The following is a 17,389-nucleotide window of genomic DNA, read 5'->3' as shown; positions in this document are numbered from 1 at the left end:
CCCACTGACACCAATGATGGGGCACTATTCCTTCCACTGATACCAATGATGGGGCGCTATTCCTCCCACTGACACCAATGATGGGGCGCAATTCCTGCCACTGACACCAATGATGGGGCGCTATTCCTCCCACTGACACCAATGATGGGGGCACTATTCCTCCCACTGATACCAACGATGGGGTGCTATTCCTCCCACTGACACTAATGATGGGGCACTATTCCTCCCACTGACACCAATGATGGGGTGCTATTCCTCCCACTGACACCAATGATGGGGCACTATTCCTGCCACTGACACCAATGATGGGGCACTATTCCTCCCACTGACACCAATGATGGGGCACGATTCTTCCCACTGACACCAATGATGGGGCACTATTCCTCCCACTGACTAATGATGGGGCACTATTCCTCCCACTGACACTAATGATGGGACACTATTTCTCACACACTGACACTAATGATGGGGCACCATCATTGGTGTCAGTGGGAGGAATAGTGTCCCATCATTGGTATCAGTGGGAGGAATAGTGCCCCATCATTGGTATCAGTGGGAGGAATAGTGCCCCATCATTGGTGTCAGTGGGAGGAATAGTGCCCCATCATCGGTATCAGTGGGAGGAATAGCACCCCATCATTGGTGTCAGTGGGAGGAATAGTGCCCCATCATTGGTGTCAGTGGGAGGAATAGCGCCCCATCATTGGTGTCAGTGGGAGGAATAGTGCCCCATCATTGGTGTCAGTGGGAGGAATAGCACCCCATCATCGGTATCAGTGGGAGGAATAGTGCCCCATCATTGGTATCAGTGGGAGGAATAGTGCCCCATCATTGGTATCAGTGGGAGGAATAGTGCCCCATCATTGGTGTCAGTGGGAGGAATAGTGCCCCATCATTGGTGTCAGTGGGAGGAATAGTGCCCCATCATTAGTGTCAGTGGGAGGAGTAGTGCCCCATCATTGGAATACCATACTGAAATACCATACCATATTGAAATCAAATCTGATGTTTTTTCATTTTTATTTGGTGTGTGTTGGAAGAGGGGTAGTCTTATACGGCGAGTATAGCTCAAACCCTATATTTTAACAGGAAAAGTAGGGGGTCGTCTTATACGCCCAGTCGTCTTATACTCCGGCAAATACGGTACTTTTAAAATTCCTATTGGGCCATTAATTTTTTTCCTGTGGCAATAAACAATAATTGCTGCAATTACAGTAAACCCCAACAACGCCAGTCCCATAATATTGGTGCTTAGTATAATTCTAGGGATTTTCCTCTTTAGGACTTCTATCTTTTTTTTTTTTTTTGTTTTCTCCCAAGAAAAAAAAATATAAAATAAGCAATATTTATTTTATTCATTTGTGTCTTTAGAAACAGTTCCTATATAAAAGTATTGGAATAGCATAGTAGTAGCTAAAAATATCCCGAGTTATAACAAACACAGACAACACCAGTCCTTTAATGTTGGGGGATAGTATAATTCTGGGCATTTTCCTCATTAGGATTTCTAGCTTCTTTTTTTGTTTTTTTTTTCCGAGAAAGAAATGATGTAATTTGCAATAATTTTTTTTATTCATTTGTGTCATTATAAACAGTTCCTATATAAAAGCATTGAAATATCATAGTACTGGCCAAAAATAGCAGTTACAACAAATCCAGACAACACCAGACCCTTAATGTGGTGGTGGTGGTGGGGGGGGGGGGGGGTACTATAATTCTAGAGAATTTCCTCTAGGATTTTCTATGTTTTTCTTTGGTTTTCTCCAGTGTTGGCTGTGACATTTATACATTTTTTAAAACAAAAAGTTACTTTTAAAATTCCTGTTGGGCAATTAATATTACCCCCAATTACAGCAAACCCCAACAATGCCAGTCCTGTAATATCGGGGCTTAGTATAATTCTAGGGATTTTCCCCTTTAGGACTTCTATCTTTCTTTTTATTTGTTTTCTCCCAAGAGAAAAAAAATATACCGGTAAAATAAGCAATATTTATTTTATTAATTTGTGTCTTTAGAAACAGTTCCTATATTAAAGCATTGGAATAGCATTAATAGTAGCTAAAAATTTCCCCAGTTATATCAAACAGACAACACCAGTCCTTTAATGGTGGGGATAGTATAATTCTGGAAATTTTCCTCTTTAGGATTTCTATCTTTTTTTTGGGTTTTCTTCCGAGAAAAAAATGATGTCATGTATTTGTGTCATTATAAACAGTTCCTATATAAAAGCATTGGAATATCATAGTACTGGCCAAATATAGCCCCAGTTACAACAAATCCAGACAACAACAGTCCCTTAATGTTGGGGGTGGGGGTATTATAATTCTGGAGAATTTCCTCTAGGATTTTCTATGTTTTTCTTTGGTTTTCTCCAGTGTTGGCTGTGACATTTATACATTTTATAAAACAAAAAGTTACTTTTAAAATTCCTACTGGGCAATTAATTTTTTCCTGTGGCACTAAACAATAATAATACCCCCAATTACAGCAAACCCCAATAATGCCAGTCCTGTAATATTTGGGGCTTAGTATAATTCTAGGGATTTTCCTCTTTAGGATGTCTATCTTTTTTTGGGGTTTTCTTCCGAGAAACAAATGATGTCATGTGTTTGTGTCATTATAAACAGTTCCTATATAAAAGCATTGGAATATCATAGTACTGGCCAAACATAGCCCCAGTTACAACACATCCAGACAACAACAGTCCCTTAATGTTGGGGGTGGGGGTATTATAATTCTGGAGAATTTCCTCTAGGATTTTCTATGTTTTTCTTTGGTTTTCTTCAGTGTTGGCTGTGACATTTATACATTTTATAAAACAAAGAGTTACCTTTAAAATTCCTACTGGGCAATTAATTTTTTCCTGTGGCACTAAACAATAATAATACCCCCAATTACAGCAAACCCCAATAATGCCAGTCCTGTAATATTGGGGCTTAGTATAATTTTAGGGATTTTCCTCTTTAGGACTTCTATTTTTCTTTTTATTTGTTTTCTCCCAAGAGAAAAAAAATATACCGGTAAAATAAACAATATTTATTTTATTCATTTGTGTCTTTAGAAACAGTTCCTGTATAAAAGCATTGGAATAGCATTAGTAGTAGCTAAAAATTTCCCCAGTTATAACAAACAGACAACACCAGTCCTTTAATGTTAGGGGATAGTATAATTCTGGAAATTTTCCTCTTTAGGATTTCTATCTTTTTTTTGGGTTTTCTTCCGAGAAAAAAATGATGTCATGTATTTGTGTCATTATAAACAGTTCCTATATAAAAGCATTGGAATATCATAGTACTGGCCAAACATAGCCCCAGTTACAACAAATCCAGACAACACCAGTTCCTTAATGTTGGGGGGTATTATAATTCTGGAGAATTTCCTGTAGGATTTTCTAAGTTTTTCTTTGGTTTTCTTCAGTGTTGGCTGTGACATTTATAAATTTTATAAAACAAAAAGTTACTTTTAAAATTCCTATTGGGCAATTAATTTTTTCCTGTGGCAATAAACTATATTAACAGCCCCAATTACAGCAAATCCCAACAACGCCAGTCCTGTAATATTTGGGACTTAGCATAATTCTAGGGATTCCACTCTTTAGGACTTCTATCTTCCTTTTTTTTTTTGTTTTCTCCCAAGAAAAAAAATAATAAAATAAGCAATAGTTATTTTATTTTTTATTCATTTGTGTCATTACAAACAGTTTCTTTATAAAAGCAATGGAATAGCATAGCACTAGCCAAAACAGCCCCAGTTATAACAAACACGATCAACACCAGTCCTTTAATGTTGGGGGGTAGTAAAATTCTGGAAAACTTGCTCTTTAGCATTTGTCTTCTTTTTTGGGGGTTTTCAACCAATAAAAAACATTATAATGAGTAATATTTATTTTATTTTATTCAATGGTATCATTACAATCAGTTCCTAAACATATAAAAGCATTGGAATTGCCCAAAATAGCCCCAGGTACAACAAAATCAGACAACACCAGTCCTGTAATGTTGAGGGATAGTATAATTCTGGAGAATTTCTTCTTATTTTTATGTTCTTTTTGGTTTTCTCCCAAGAAAAAAAACAGATATATAAATATTTAAATTATAAATTTTATTTTATCCATTTTGTATCATTATAAATAGTTCCCAGAAAAAAGCATTGGAGCATAGTAGTAGACATTTCTGAGTCTCGAAACTGTCGGGTTTATTTACTAAAGCTGGTTCACTCAGAATCTGGTGCAGCTGTGCATGATAGCCAATCAGGTTCTAACTTCAGCTTGTTCCATTAAGCTTTAGCAATAAAGCCTGTAAGCTGATTGGTTTCCATGCAGAAGTGCACCAGATTCTGATTGAACCAGCTTTAGTAAATAAACCCCACAGAGTGATTGAAAAACAAACTTGGAACTCGTATTGAAGCAAATGCCAAACTACAAACACCCCAGCGGGGGGAAAACCGCTTAGCAAAAACACTCACAGTTCAGTTCAAATGCAGAGATGCAGCGGGAAGAGACGCACCGACAGCATCTGTTTCAGAGGGTGAAGTGCAGCCTGGCTGGCTCGGTTCCAAACACAGAAGGCTTCCATGAGGATAGTGAATCCCTAGCCTGTCACTACTCATCAGGAACCTTTGCAAATTAGCCTTGAAAAAGAACAAGAATCGGCTTTTAACCTCCCTAGCGGTATTCCCGAGTGTAGCTTGGGGTAAAATGTCAGTACCAGGGGCGGACTGACAACTCATGAGGCCCTCGGGCAATAGGGGATCATGGGGCCCCTGTGTCCTTGCCCAAACTAAAAAAAGCCTATGAAAAAGGTACCAGGGACATGTCATGGGGCCCCCTATTGACCCCAGGCCCTCGGGCAGTGCCCGAGTTTCCAAATGGTCAGTCCGCCCCTGGTCAGTACCAAAAGCAGTAACCCCGAGCTACACTCGGGCTCACCACGCGGCGCTGCATAGGGAGTCCCTGCTGAGCTTACCTTATCCTTCGCTCCCGCGATGTGTCCCCTGCAGCGTCCCTGGCCATCTCCTCCGGCCGATGCCGGCATCCGGCTTCTGTGTTCTGGTCCCTGTGACATCGGGACGTACGGGCACCACCGGCGGCGGGAAATTTGAAAATGTAAAAAAAGTCATTTTTTCCCAAACAAATTTTACATAGTAAAACATTGCTGTTTCAACCCATTTCACATACATTTTGTCCCGAGTGCTTTGTCCGGCGCCCTGCCTGCATTTTGTCTGTTCTTTCTGCCTGGAAACTGAGAAAAGTCCATGGCGTCCAAAAAGCGTCCCTTTAGGTCAAAAGCGGTTTTAGACTGGCTAGAGAACAGCGATAGTAAATCAGAACCACTTGCAGAATTGAGTGATAATGATTTGTGGGGGAAATTCATCATCAGACACTGAAAATGATTTTGCGACTTTGCTCAGCGATGTGCGAACTTGGCGCTATATTTCACATTTCAGTGTTTTTGGTTTGATTATATTATTGAATTAAATGTATTATTATTATATTATTATTTTTTATGATTATTTATTAAATTATAATTTATGATTTTGTGTTTTAAATTTTATCATACCCGGGATGTTTACTAGACTCTTGTTCGGACAGATTTCAGTGAGTTATTCCTAAAAATTACAGCCTACAATAAAAAACTACATATTTCCATGCAAAATAATGTACCGCTTTCAGCACCAAAAATCTGAAATAATCAGACCGCCAGGGAGGTTAAGATTCGGTGTTTAAGAACGTCCCCCGGAGTTTGTGGAGCATCCAGCGAACCAAACTTTGACCAGTTCACTCATCACTTAGTGGTCACATTTGTATGACCAATTTTTTTTCCTATTCCTTAGAGCTGTTCTCGCACCCAGAAATAAAAGTAACCCATAATCCAGCAGTAGAAGGTGATCACATGACCTTGACATGTGATACAAGACTCAGTCTGCTCAGACCGAGGACAGAACTGCAGTTTGCATTCCATAAAGATGGACAGAATATTCAGAGATTCGGTTCCTCTGATCAATATGAACTCCAGTCTGCTCAGCTGAAGGATTCTGGGAATTATTTTTGTGAAGTGAAAACATCTACCACCAATGTATCAAAGAGGAGCAAGATGTTACCTTTACAAATAAAAGGTAAGTGAGGAATGGCTATTAGATATACACAGTATAAATGTTCAATATTTATTTTATCCATTTGTAACATTACAAACAGTTCCCATATAAAAGCATTGGAATAGCATGGTAGTAGTCGTTTCTGCCCACATGGAAGAAAACAATATTTGAAATATATTTTAAAAATATTCTTTCCAAATATATTGACATATGTTTGAAATACTACAAATTTGGCCGTAGTCAATATATTTCAAAATATATTTCAATATATAGATATATATACTGCATGTTGAAATGCGTTTTTTATACATTACAAAATATATGAAAAATATTTTTGTAAATATATAATTTTTTAAATATATTCTTCCGATTTTTTTTAACATACAGAAAAGTCATTTTAACATATATTTGTACATATATTTGTAAATGCATTCCAAAAATGTAGATTAAATGTGTTTTTAAAGATATGCAGTATATTTGAAAATGTATTTTTAAAAATATTTTTCATATATTTTGTAATAAAATCGCATTTCAACATACAGTGTATATATATATATATATATATATATATTGAATACGGTCAAAATTGTAGTATTTCATATATATGTCAATATATTTGGGAAGAATATTTTTAAATACATTTAAAATATATTTTTCTTCCATGTGGGTGTGTACCAAAACTAACATTTATGTATTAAAAAAAAAAGAATCTTGCAAATTAGCCTTAAAAAAAGGCCAAAAATAACAAGATTCGGCTCCTATAGTCTTCAGTAGGGTTTGGTGATATATATTTAGTGCTTAAGAACGTCTCCCCCGTTTTTTTGGAACATAAAAACTTTGCCCAGTTCACTCATCAATTAGTGGTCACATTTAAATTACCAGATTTTTTTTCCATTCCTTAGAGCTGTTCTCACAGGTGATCCAGTAAAAGCATTGGAATATCATAGTAGCAACCATTTCTGAGTACCAAAACTGTGACATTTATATATTTAAAAAAATATTGCAAGCTACCTTTGAAAATGGTAAAAAAATAGCAAGATTTGTCTGCAATAGTCTTCAATGGGGTTTGGCGATCTGTTTGGTGTTTGAGACATCCCCCAGAGTTTGAAGAACACCTAGCAAACCAAGTTTTGGCCAGCTTGCTCATCACTCAGAGGTAACATTTATGCATTATCACTTTTTTCTATTCCTTAGAACTGTTCTCGCAGCCAAAAATAAAACGAATCCGACATCCAGCGGTAGTAGGTGATCACGTGACCCTGACATGTGACACGAGTCTCAGTCCGCTCAGACCGAGGACAGAACTGCAGTTTGCATTCCATAAAGATGGACAGAATATTCAGAGATTCGGTTCCTCTGATCACTATGGAGTCCAGTCCGCTCAGCTGAAGGATTCTGGGAATTATTCCTGCGAAGTGAAAACATTTACCACCAATGTATCAAAGAGGAGCAAGAGGTTACCTTTACAAATAAAAGGTAAGCGAAGGAATAGCTATTTTATATATTTCCAAATAAAAGCATAGGAATAGCATAGTAGAAGACATTTCTGAGTACCAAAACTATAACATTTATATATTTTAAACAAAACTTGCAAACTGGCCTTGAAAAGGTTCAAAAATAACAAGATTTTGCTTCAATAGTCTTCAATGGGGTCTGGCGATCTGTTTGGTGGTTGAGAACTTCCCCCAGGGTTTGAAGAACATCTAGCAAACCAAGTTTTGGCCAGCTTGCTCATCACTCAGAGGTAACATTTATGCATTATCACTTTTTTCTATTCCTTAGAACTGTTCTCGCAGCCAGAAATAAAACTAATCCGACATCCAGCGGTAGAAGGTGATCACGTGACCCTGATATGTGACACGAGTCTCAGTCCGTTCAGACCGAGGACAGAACTGCAGTTTGCATTCCATAAAGATGGACAGAATATTCAGAGATTCGGTTCCTCTGATCACTATGGAGTCCAGTCCGCTCAGCTGAAGGATTCTGGGAATTATTCCTGCGAAGTGAAAACATTTACCACCAATGTATCAAAGAGGAGCCAGATGTTACCTTTACAAATAAAAGGTAAGCGAAGGAATAGCTATTTTATATATTTCCAAATAAAAGCATAGGAATAGCATAGTAGAAGACATTTCTGAGTACAAAAACTATAACATTTATATATTTTAAACAAAACTTGCAAACCAGCCTTGAAAAGGTTAAAAAATAACAAGATTTGGCTTCAATAGTCTTCAATGGGGTCTGGCGATCTGTTTGGTGTTTGAGAACTTCCCCGGGGTTTGAAGAACATCTAGCAAAGCAAGTTTTGGCCAGCTTGCTCATCACTCAGAGGCCACATTTATATTACCAGATTTTGTTTCCATTCCTTAGCGCTGTTCTCGCAGGTGATCCAGTAAAAGCATTGGAGTAGCAAAGTAGAAGCCATTTCTGTGTACCAAAATTGTGACATTTATATATTAAAAAAAAAAGCTTGCAAGTTACCCTTGAAAATGGAAAAAAAATAACAAGATTTGTCTGCAATAGTCTTCAATGGGGTTTGGCAATCTGTTTGGTGTTTGAGACATCCCCTGGGGTTCGAAGAACATCTAGCAAACCAAGTTTTGGCCAGCTTGCTGATAACTCAGAGGTAACATTTATGCATTATCACATTTTTCTATTCCTTAGAACTGTTCTCGCAGCCAGAAATAAAACTAATCCAACATCCAGCGGTAGAAGGTGATCACGTGACCCTGACATGTGACACGAGTCTCAGTCCGCTCAGACCGAGGACAGAACTGCAGTTTGCATTTCATAAAGATGGACAGAATATTCAGAGATTCGGTTCCTCTGATCACTATGGAGTCCAGTCCGCTCAGCTGAAGGATTCTGGGAATTATTCCTGCGAAGTGAAAACATTTACCACCAATGTATCAAAGAGGAGCAAGTTGTTACCTTTACAAATAAAAGGTAAGCGAAGGAATAGCTATTTTATATATTTCCAAATAAAAGCATAGGAATAGCATAGTAGAAGCCATTTCTGAGTACCAAAACTATAACATTTATATATTTTAAACAAAACTTGCAAACCAGCCTTGAAAAGGTTACAAAAAATAACAAGATTTTGCTTCAATAGTCTTCAATGGGGTCTGGCGATCTGTTTGGTGTTTGAGAACTTCCCCAGGGTTTGAAGAACATCTAGCAAACCATGTTTTGGCCAGCTTGCTCATCACTCAGAGGCCACATTTATATTACCAGATTTGTTTTCCATTCCTTAGCGCTGTTCTCGCAGGTGATCCAGTAAAAGCATTGGAATAGCAAAGTAGAAGCCATTTCTGTGTACCAAAATTGTGACATTTATATATTTTAAAAAAAAGCTTGCAAGTTACCCTTGAAAATGGAAAAAAATAACAAGATTTGTCTGCAATAGTCTTCAATGGGGTTTGGCAATCTGTTTGGTGTTTGAGACATCCCCTGGGGTTCGAAGAACATCTAGCAAACCAAGTTTTGGCCAGCTTGCTGATCACTCAGAGGTAACATTTATGCATTATCACATTTTTCTATTCCTTAGAACTGTTCTCGCAGCCAGAAATAAAACTAATCCAACATCCAGCGGTAGAAGGTGATCACGTGACCCTGACATGTGACACGAGTCTCAGTCCGCTCAGACCGAGGACAGAACTGCAGTTTGCATTCCATAAAGATGGACAGAATATTCAAAGATTCGGTTCCTCTGATCAATATGGAGTCCAGTCCGCTCAGCTGAAGGATTCTGGGAATTATTCCTGCGAAGTGAAAACATTTACCACCAATGTATCAAAGAGGAGCAAGATGTTACCTTTACAAATAAAAGGTAAGCGAGGAACAGCTATTTTACATATTTCCCAAATAAAAGCATTGGAATAGCATACTAGCAGTCATTTCTGAGTACCAAAACTATAACATTTATATATTTTAAAAAAAGCTTGCAAACTAGCCTTGAAAAGGTTCAAAAATAACATGATTTGGCTTCAATGGGGTCTGGCGATCTGTTTGGTGGTTGAGAACTTCCCCCCCGGGGTTTGAAGAACATCTAGCAAACCAAGTTTTGGCCAGCTTGCTCATCACTAAGAGGTAACATTTATGCATTATCACGTTTTTCTATTCCTTAGAACTGTTCTCGCAGCCAGAAATAAAACTAATCCAACATCCAGCGGTAGAAGGTGATCACGTGACCCTGACATGTGACACGAGTCTCAGTCCGCTCAGACCAAGGACAGAACTGCAGTTTGCATTCCATAAAGATGGACAGAATATTCAGAGATTCGGTTCCTCTGATCAATATGGAATCCAGTCCGCTCAGCTGAAGGATTCTGGGAATTATACCTGCGAAGTGAAAACATTTACCACCAATGTATCAAAGAGGAGCAAGTTGTTACCTTTACAAATAAAAGGTAAGCGAAGGAATAGCTATTTTATATATTTCCAAATAAAAGCATAGGAATAGCATAGTAGAAGCCATTTCTGAGTACCAAAACTATAACATTTATATATTTTAAACAAAACTTGCAAACCAGCCTTGAAAAGGTTACAAAAAATAACAAGATTTTACTTCAATAGTCTTCAATGGGGTCTGGCGATCTGTTTGGTGTTTGAGAACTTCCCCGGGGTTTGAAGAACATCTAGCAAACCATGTTTTGGCCAGCTTGCTCATCACTCAGAGGCCACATTTATATTACCAGATTTGTTTTCCATTCCTTAGCGCTGTTCTCGCAGGTGATCCAGTAAAAGCATTGGAATAGCAAAGTAGAAGCCATTTCTGTGTACCAAAATTGTGACATTTATATATTTTAAAAAAAAGCTTGCAAGTTACCCTTGAAAATAGAAAAAAAATAACAAGATTTGTCTGCAATAGTCTTCAATGGGGTTTGGCAATCTGTTTGGTGTTTGAGACATCCCCTGGGGTTCGAAGAACATCTAGCAAACCAAGTTTTGGCCAGCTTGCTGATCACTCAGAGGTAACATTTATGCATTATCACATTTTTCTATTCCTTAGAACTGTTCTCGCAGCCAGAAATAAAACTAATCCAACATCCAGCGGTAGAAGGTGATCACGTGACCCTGACATGTGACACGAGTCTCAGTCCGCTCAGACCGAGGACAGAACTGCAGTTTGCATTCCATAAAGATGGACAGAATATTCAGAGATTCGGTTCCTCTGATCAATATGGAATCCAGTCCGCTCAGCTGAAGGATTCTGGGAATTATTCCTGCGAAGTGAAAACATTTACCACCAATGTATCAAAGAGGAGCAAGTTGTTACCTTTACAAATAAAAGGTAAGCGAGGAACAGATATTTTACATATTTCCCAAATAAAAGCATTGGAATAGCATACTAGCAGTCATTTCTGAGTACCAAAACTATAACATTTATATATTTTAAAAAAAGCTTACAAACTAACCTTGAAAAGGTTCAAAAATAACAAGATTTGGCTTCAATGGGGTCTGGCGATCTGTTTGGTGGTTGAGAACTTCCCCCGGGGTTTGAAGAACATCTAGCAAACCAAGTTTTGGCCAGCTTGCTGATAACTCAGAGGTAACATTTATGCATTATCACATTTTTCTATTCCTTAGAACTGTTCTCGCAGCCAGAAATAAAACAAATCCAACATCCAGCGGTAGAAGGTGATCACGTGACCCTGACATGTGACACGAGTCTCAGTCCGTTCAGACCGAAGACAGAACTGCAGTTTGCATTTCATAAAGATGGACAGAATATTCAGAGATTCGGTTCCTCTGATCACTATGGAGTCCAGTCCGCTCAGCTGAAGGATTCTGGGAATTATTCCTGCGAAGTGAAAACATTTACCACCAATGTATCAAAGAGGAGCAAGTTGTTACCTTTACAAATAAAAGGTAAGCGAAGGAATAGCTATTTTATATATTTCCAAATAAAAGCATAGGAATAGCATAGTAGAAGCCATTTCTGAGTACCAAAACTATAACATTTATATATTTTAAACAAAACTTGCAAACCAGCCTTGAAAAGGTTACAAAAAATAACAAGATTTTGCTTCAATAGTCTCCAATGGGGTCTGGCGATCTGTTTGGTGTTTGAGAACTTCCCCAGGGTTTGAAGAACATCTAGCAAACCAAGTTTTGGCCAGCTTGCTCATCACTCAGAGGCCACATTTATATTACCAGATTTGTTTTCCATTCCTTAGCGCTGTTCTCGCAGGTGATCCAGTAAAAGCATTGGAATAGCAAAGTAGAAGCCATTTCTGTGTACCAAAATTGTGACATTTATATATTTTAAAAAAAAGCTTGCAAGTTACCCTTGAAAATGGAAAAAAAATAACAAGATTTGTCTGCAATAGTCTTCAATGGGGTTTGGCAATCTGTTTGGTGTTTGAGACATCCCCTGGGGTTCGAAGAACATCTAGCAAACCAAGTTTTGGCCAGCTTGCTGATAACTCAGAGGTAACATTTATGCATTATCACATTTTTCTATTCCTTAGAACTGTTCTCGCAGCCAGAAATAAAACTAATCCAACATCCAGCGGTAGAAGGTGATCACGTGACCCTGACATGTGACACGAGTCTCAGTCCGCTCAGACCGAGGACAGAACTGCAGTTTGCATTTCATAAAGATGGACAGAATATTCAGAGATTCGGTTCCTCTGATCACTATGGAGTCCAGTCCGCTCAGCTGAAGGATTCTGGGAATTATTCCTGCGAAGTGAAAACATTTACCACCAATGTATCAAAGAGGAGCAAGTTGTTACCTTTACAAATAAAAGGTAAGCGAAGGAATAGCTATTTTATATATTTCCAAATAAAAGCATAGGAATAGCATAGTAGAAGCCATTTCTGAGTACCAAAACTATAACATTTATATATTTTAAACAAAACTTGCAAACCAGCCTTGAAAAGGTTACAAAAAATAACAAGATTTTGCTTCAATAGTCTTCAATGGGGTCTGGCGATCTGTTTGGTGTTTGAGAACTTCCCCAGGGTTTGAAGAACATCTAGCAAACCATGTTTTGGCCAGCTTGCTCATCACTCAGAGGCCACATTTATATTACCAGATTTGTTTTCCATTCCTTAGCGCTGTTCTCGCAGGTGATCCAGTAAAAGCATTGGAATAGCAAAGTAGAAGCCATTTCTGTGTACCAAAATTGTGACATTTATATATTTTAAAAAAAAGCTTGCAAGTTACCCTTGAAAATGGAAAAAAATAACAAGATTTGTCTGCAATAGTCTTCAATGGGGTTTGGCGATCTGTTTGGTGTTTGAGACATCCCCTGGGGTTCGAAGAACATCTAGCAAACCAAGTTTTGGCCAGCTTGCTGATCACTCAGAGGTAACATTTATGCATTATCACATTTTTCTATTCCTTAGAACTGTTCTCGCAGCCAGAAATAAAACTAATCCAACATCCAGCGGTAGAAGGTGATCACGTGACCCTGACATGTGACACGAGTCTCAGTCCGCTCAGACCGAGGACAGAACTGCAGTTTGCATTCCATAAAGATGGACAGAATATTCAAAGATTCGGTTCCTCTGATCAATATGGAGTCCAGTCCGCTCAGCTGAAGGATTCTGGGAATTATTCCTGCGAAGTGAAAACATTTACCACCAATGTATCAAAGAGGAGCAAGATGTTACCTTTACAAATAAAAGGTAAGCGAGGAACAGCTATTTTACATATTTCCCAAATAAAAGCATTGGAATAGCATACTAGCAGTCATTTCTGAGTACCAAAACTATAACATTTATATATTTTAAAAAAAGCTTGCAAACTAGCCTTGAAAAGGTTCAAAAATAACATGATTTGGCTTCAATGGGGTCTGGCGATCTGTTTGGTGGTTGAGAACTTCCCCCCCGGGGTTTGAAGAACATCTAGCAAACCAAGTTTTGGCCAGCTTGCTCATCACTAAGAGGTAACATTTATGCATTATCACGTTTTTCTATTCCTTAGAACTGTTCTCGCAGCCAGAAATAAAACTAATCCAACATCCAGCGGTAGAAGGTGATCACGTGACCCTGACATGTGACACGAGTCTCAGTCCGCTCAGACCAAGGACAGAACTGCAGTTTGCATTCCATAAAGATGGACAGAATATTCAGAGATTCGGTTCCTCTGATCAATATGGAATCCAGTCCACTCAGCTGAAGGATTCTGGGAATTATACCTGCGAAGTGAAAACATTTACCACCAATGTATCAAAGAGGAGCAAGTTGTTACCTTTACAAATAAAAGGTAAGCGAAGGAATAGCTATTTTATATATTTCCAAATAAAAGCATAGGAATAGCATAGTAGAAGCCATTTCTGAGTACCAAAACTATAACATTTATATATTTTAAACAAAACTTGCAAACCAGCCTTGAAAAGGTTACAAAAAATAACAAGATTTTACTTCAATAGTCTTCAATGGGGTCTGGCGATCTGTTTGGTGTTTGAGAACTTCCCCAGGGTTTGAAGAACATCTAGCAAACCATGTTTTGGCCAGCTTGCTCATCACTCAGAGGCCACATTTATATTACCAGATTTGTTTTCCATTCCTTAGCGCTGTTCTCGCAGGTGATCCAGTAAAAGCATTGGAATAGCAAAGTAGAAGCCATTTCTGTGTACCAAAATTGTGACATTTATATATTTTAAAAAAAAGCTTGCAAGTTACCCTTGAAAATAGAAAAAAAATAACAAGATTTGTCTGCAATAGTCTTCAATGGGGTTTGGCAATCTGTTTGGTGTTTGAGACATCCCCTGGGGTTCGAAGAACATCTAGCAAACCAAGTTTTGGCCAGCTTGCTGATCACTCAGAGGTAACATTTATGCATTATCACATTTTTCTATTCCTTAGAACTGTTCTCGCAGCCAGAAATAAAACTAATCCAACATCCAGCGGTAGAAGGTGATCACGTGACCCTGACATGTGACACGAGTCTCAGTCCGCTCAGACCGAGGACAGAACTGCAGTTTGCATTCCATAAAGATGGACAGAATATTCAGAGATTCGGTTCCTCTGATCAATATGGAATCCAGTCCGCTCAGCTGAAGGATTCTGGGAATTATTCCTGCGAAGTGAAAACATTTACCACCAATGTATCAAAGAGGAGCAAGTTGTTACCTTTACAAATAAAAGGTAAGCGAGGAACAGATATTTTACATATTTCCCAAATAAAAGCATTGGAATAGCATACTAGCAGTCATTTCTGAGTACCAAAACTATAACATTTATATATTTTAAAAAAAGCTTACAAACTAACCTTGAAAAGGTTCAAAAATAACAAGATTTGGCTTCAATGGGGTCTGGCGATCTGTTTGGTGGTTGAGAACTTCCCCCGGGGTTTGAAGAACATCTAGCAAACCAAGTTTTGGCCAGCTTGCTGATAACTCAGAGGTAACATTTATGCATTATCACATTTTTCTATTCCTTAGAACTGTTCTCGCAGCCAGAAATAAAACAAATCCAACATCCAGCGGTAGAAGGTGATCACGTGACCCTGACATGTGACACGAGTCTCAGTCCGTTCAGACCGAAGACAGAACTGCAGTTTGCATTTCATAAAGATGGACAGAATATTCAGAGATTCGGTTCCTCTGATCACTATGGAGTCCAGTCCGCTCAGCTGAAGGATTCTGGGAATTATTCCTGCGAAGTGAAAACATTTACCACCAATGTATCAAAGAGGAGCAAGTTGTTACCTTTACAAATAAAAGGTAAGCGAAGGAATAGCTATTTTATATATTTCCAAATAAAAGCATAGGAATAGCATAGTAGAAGCCATTTCTGAGTACCAAAACTATAACATTTATATATTTTAAACAAAACTTGCAAACCAGCCTTGAAAAGGTTACAAAAAATAACAAGATTTTGCTTCAATAGTCTTCAATGGGGTCTGGCGATCTGTTTGGTGTTTGAGAACTTCCCCAGGGTTTGAAGAACATCTAGCAAACCAAGTTTTGGCCAGCTTGCTCATCACTCAGAGGCCACATTTATATTACCAGATTTGTTTTCCATTCCTTAGCGCTGTTCTCGCAGGTGATCCAGTAAAAGCATTGGAATAGCAAAGTAGAAGCCATTTCTGTGTACCAAAATTGTGACATTTATATATTTTAAAAAAAAGCTTGCAAGTTACCCTTGAAAATGGAAAAAAAATAACAAGATTTGTCTGCAATAGTCTTCAATGGGGTTTGGCAATCTGTTTGGTGTTTGAGACATCCCCTGGGGTTCGAAGAACATCTAGCAAACCAAGTTTTGGCCAGCTTGCTGATAACTCAGAGGTAACATTTATGCATTATCACATTTTTCTATTCCTTAGAACTGTTCTCGCAGCCAGAAATAAAACTAATCCAACATCCAGCGGTAGAAGGTGATCACGTGACCCTGACATGTGACACGAGTCTCAGTCCGCTCAGACCGAGGACAGAACTGCAGTTTGCATTTCATAAAGATGGACAGAATATTCAGAGATTCGGTTCCTCTGATCACTATGGAGTCCAGTCCGCTCAGCTGAAGGATTCTGGGAATTATTCCTGCGAAGTGAAAACATTTACCACCAATGTATCAAAGAGGAGCAAGTTGTTACCTTTACAAATAAAAGGTAAGCGAAGGAATAGCTATTTTATATATTTCCAAATAAAAGCATAGGAATAGCATAGTAGAAGCCATTTCTGAGTACCAAAACTATAACATTTATATATTTTAAACAAAACTTGCAAACCAGCCTTGAAAAGGTTACAAAAAATAACAAGATTTTGCTTCAATAGTCTTCAATGGGGTCTGGCGATCTGTTTGGTGTTTGAGAACTTCCCCAGGGTTTGAAGAACATCTAGCAAACCATGTTTTGGCCAGCTTGCTCATCACTCAGAGGCCACATTTATATTACCAGATTTGTTTTCCATTCCTTAGCGCTGTTCTCGCAGGTGATCCAGTAAAAGCATTGGAATAGCAAAGTAGAAGCCATTTCTGTGTACCAAAATTGTGACATTTATATATTTTAAAAAAAAGCTTGCAAGTTACCCTTGAAAATGGAAAAAAATAACAAGATTTGTCTGCAATAGTCTTTAATGGGGTTTGGCAATCTGTTTGGTGTTTGAGACATCCCCTGGGGTTCGAAGAACATCTAGCAAACCAAGTTTTGGCCAGCTTGCTGATCACTCAGAGGTAACATTTATGCATTATCACATTTTTCTATTCCTTAGAACTGTTCTCGCAGCCAGAAATAAAACTAATCCAACATCCAGCGGTAGAAGGTGATCACGTGACCCTGACATGTGACACGAGTCTCAGTCCGCTCAGACCGAGGACAGAACTGCAGTTTGCATTCCATAAA

The 17,389-nt window shown here is 38.3% G+C and overlaps 4 protein-coding genes across 4 annotated transcripts in view; all 4 read left to right on the top strand.

The window, feature by feature from the left end:
* LOC149438220 (Fc receptor-like protein 5) overlaps positions 1 to 17,389 on the top strand; it is a 49,670-nt gene that overhangs the window by 28,869 nt on the left and 3,412 nt on the right. The window contains exons 6-10 of the mRNA XM_089660111.1: positions 5,833 to 6,114; positions 7,288 to 7,569; positions 7,876 to 8,157; positions 8,758 to 9,039; positions 9,641 to 9,922. Coding sequence (XP_089516237.1) covers positions 5,833 to 6,114; positions 7,288 to 7,569; positions 7,876 to 8,157; positions 8,758 to 9,039; positions 9,641 to 9,922 — 1,410 coding nt within the window. The remainder of the gene's footprint in view (positions 1 to 5,832; positions 6,115 to 7,287; positions 7,570 to 7,875; positions 8,158 to 8,757; positions 9,040 to 9,640; positions 9,923 to 17,389) is intronic.
* Positions 10,193 to 11,439, top strand: LOC149438223 (Fc receptor-like protein 2; the record flags this gene model as incomplete). The annotated part of the gene is made up of 2 exons (XM_089660110.1): positions 10,193 to 10,502; positions 11,105 to 11,439. Coding segments are annotated over 2 exons (645 nt in total), but the record flags the coding sequence as incomplete, so codon positions are not given.
* LOC149438222 (Fc receptor-like protein 3) lies at positions 11,655 to 13,182 on the top strand (the record flags this gene model as incomplete). The annotated part of the gene is made up of 3 exons (XM_089660109.1): positions 11,655 to 11,964; positions 12,567 to 12,848; positions 13,157 to 13,182. Coding segments are annotated over 3 exons (618 nt in total), but the record flags the coding sequence as incomplete, so codon positions are not given.
* LOC149438221 (Fc receptor-like protein 3) lies at positions 13,422 to 16,991 on the top strand (the record flags this gene model as incomplete). Its single annotated transcript, XM_089660107.1, has 6 exons — positions 13,422 to 13,731; positions 14,030 to 14,311; positions 14,914 to 15,195; positions 15,492 to 15,773; positions 16,376 to 16,657; positions 16,966 to 16,991. Coding segments are annotated over 6 exons (1,464 nt in total), but the record flags the coding sequence as incomplete, so codon positions are not given.

Source organism: Staurois parvus, unplaced genomic scaffold, assembly GCF_062004578.1.
Source record: "Staurois parvus isolate SC_StPar_1 unplaced genomic scaffold, SC_StPar_1.0 ptg001202l, whole genome shotgun sequence".
NCBI classification, from domain to species: domain Eukaryota; kingdom Metazoa; phylum Chordata; class Amphibia; order Anura; family Ranidae; genus Staurois; species Staurois parvus.
Note: the sequence above shows the minus strand (reverse complement) of the source record. Positions and strands in the feature narration are given on the sequence as shown.